Raw genomic sequence first — 1,775 nt, 5'->3', positions numbered from 1 at the left:
GGGGCAGCCCCATAGATTTGGGGTCATAGGGACTTGAGGGGACCCACCGATGTGGGGTGGACCCATAAGTGGGGCGGGACCCATAGATGTGGGGCCCATAGGGATGTGATAGGACCCATAGATGTGGGGCGGGACCCACAGATGTGGGGTCATAGGGACGTGATGGGACCCATAGATGTGGGGCAGCCCCCCCCAGCACCCCACACGCTATGGGGCAGAACCCCCCTCCTCCCAGCCCCACAAGTGACCACAACCAACTCTCAACCAACACCACTTTATTGTAAGGCAGCACCATCTATGGGGCAGAGCCGCCATCTATGGGGCAGAGCTACGGGGCAGCGCCATCTATGGGGCAGAGCTGCCATCTATGGGGCAGAGTCATCTATGGGGCAGAGTCATCTACGGGGCAGGGCTATGGGGCAGAGCCACCACCTATGGGGCAGCGCCATCTATGGGGCAGGGCTGTGCTATGGGGTGGGGCCATCTATGGGGCGGGATGATCTATGGGGCAGGACGATGTGTGGGGCAGAGCCGTGGGTCAGTAGTTGGAGGACCGCTCCTGTTGTCTGTAGGCCCCACGGCGAAGGTAACCGCCGTCCCCCTTCCGGTAGCCGTCCTTCTGATCTGTGGGGCAGAGCAGCACTTGTGGGGCAGAGCAGCACTTGTGGGGCAGAGCAGCACTTGTGGGGCAGCTATGGGGGCAGTTATGGGGCAGCCATAGGATCGATGGGGTAATCTACGGGGCAGCTGTGGGCTATCTATGGGGTAGCCATGGGCTATCTATGGGGCAGCTATGGGGCAGCCGTGGGGCAACCATGGGCTATCTATAGGGCAACGATGGGCTATCTATGGGGCAGCTATAGGGCAGCTATGGGGAAGCTATGAGGCAGAGTGGTGGGGCAGCTATGGTCTATCTATAGCGCAGCCATGGGCTATCTATGGGGCAGCTATGGGGCCTCTATGGGGCAGCTATGGCCTATCTATGGGGCAGCTCTGGGGCAGCGGTGGGGCAACTATTGGCTATCTATAGGGCAGCTATGGGCTATCTATGGGGCAGCTATAGACTATCTATAGGGCAGCTATGGGCTATCTATGGGGCAACTCTGGCCTATCTATGGGGCAGCGGTGGGGCAGCTACTGGCTATCTATGGGGCAGCTCTGGGCTATCTATGGGCTATATATGGGCTATCTATGGGGCAGCTATGGGGCAGCTATTGGCTATCTATAGGGCAGCTATTGGCTATGTATGGGGCAGCTCTGGCCTATCTATGGGGCAGCTCTGGCCTATCTATAGGCTATCTATGGGGCAGCTATGGGGCAGCTATGGGTCGCACCTCGGAAGTAGCCCCCGAAGGAGCCCTGCTTGTGGTCCAGCACGCGCTCGTTGTTCTCCACCAGCGCCCCCAGCTTCTCGGCCAGCTGCAGCGCCAGGTTCTGCTGCGCCGTCGGCTCCGTGCGGTGCATCATCACCGTCTGCGTCGGCTGGTCCAGCGACGCCTGGGGGCGCCACCGAGCCGACGGCCACAGGGGACACGTGGGGACACGTGGGGACCCATAGCGATACACAGAGACCCACAGCGACCCATAGGGACACATAGAGACACACAGGGGACACGTGGGGACACGCGGTGACCCATAGCGACACATAGCGACCCATAGAGACACATAGAGACACACGGGGACACGTGGGGACACACGGTGACCCATAGCGATACACAGAGACCCATAGAGACACATAGAGACACACAGGGACACGTGGGGACACGTGGGGAGAC

General features: G+C 60.3%; 1 protein-coding gene across 1 annotated transcript; it reads right to left on the bottom strand.

Annotated features, from left to right (window-relative positions):
- Window positions 1-258: 258 nt before the first annotated feature.
- LOC104917102 (eukaryotic translation initiation factor 3 subunit C-like) lies at window positions 259-1,728 on the bottom strand. Its single transcript, XM_010728193.3, has 2 exons — window positions 1,335-1,728; window positions 259-624 (listed from the first exon to the last, which is right to left on the bottom strand). The coding sequence occupies exons 1-2, from the start codon at window positions 1,705-1,707 to the stop codon at window positions 539-541; spliced, it is 459 nt and encodes a 152-aa protein (XP_010726495.1). The 5' UTR covers window positions 1,708-1,728; the 3' UTR covers window positions 259-538.
- Window positions 1,729-1,775: the final 47 nt, after the last annotated feature.

Source organism: Meleagris gallopavo, unplaced genomic scaffold, assembly GCF_000146605.3.
Source record: "Meleagris gallopavo isolate NT-WF06-2002-E0010 breed Aviagen turkey brand Nicholas breeding stock unplaced genomic scaffold, Turkey_5.1 ChrUn_random_7180001955655, whole genome shotgun sequence".
In the NCBI taxonomy this organism is placed as follows: Eukaryota; Metazoa; Chordata; class Aves; order Galliformes; family Phasianidae; genus Meleagris; species Meleagris gallopavo.
This window is presented reverse-complemented; position numbering and strand designations above follow the sequence as displayed.

Bases quoted from the DNA above. Each gene is read 5' to 3' on its own strand.
- LOC104917102 (XM_010728193.3), bottom strand. From the start codon at position 1,707: ATGGGTCACCGTGTGTCCCCACGTGTCCCCGTGTGTCTCTATGTGTCT. The intron at 625-1,334 runs GTGCGACCCATA...TCTGCCCCACAG, and splicing joins CTTCGGGGGCTACTTCCGAG to ATCAGAAGGACGGCTACCGG.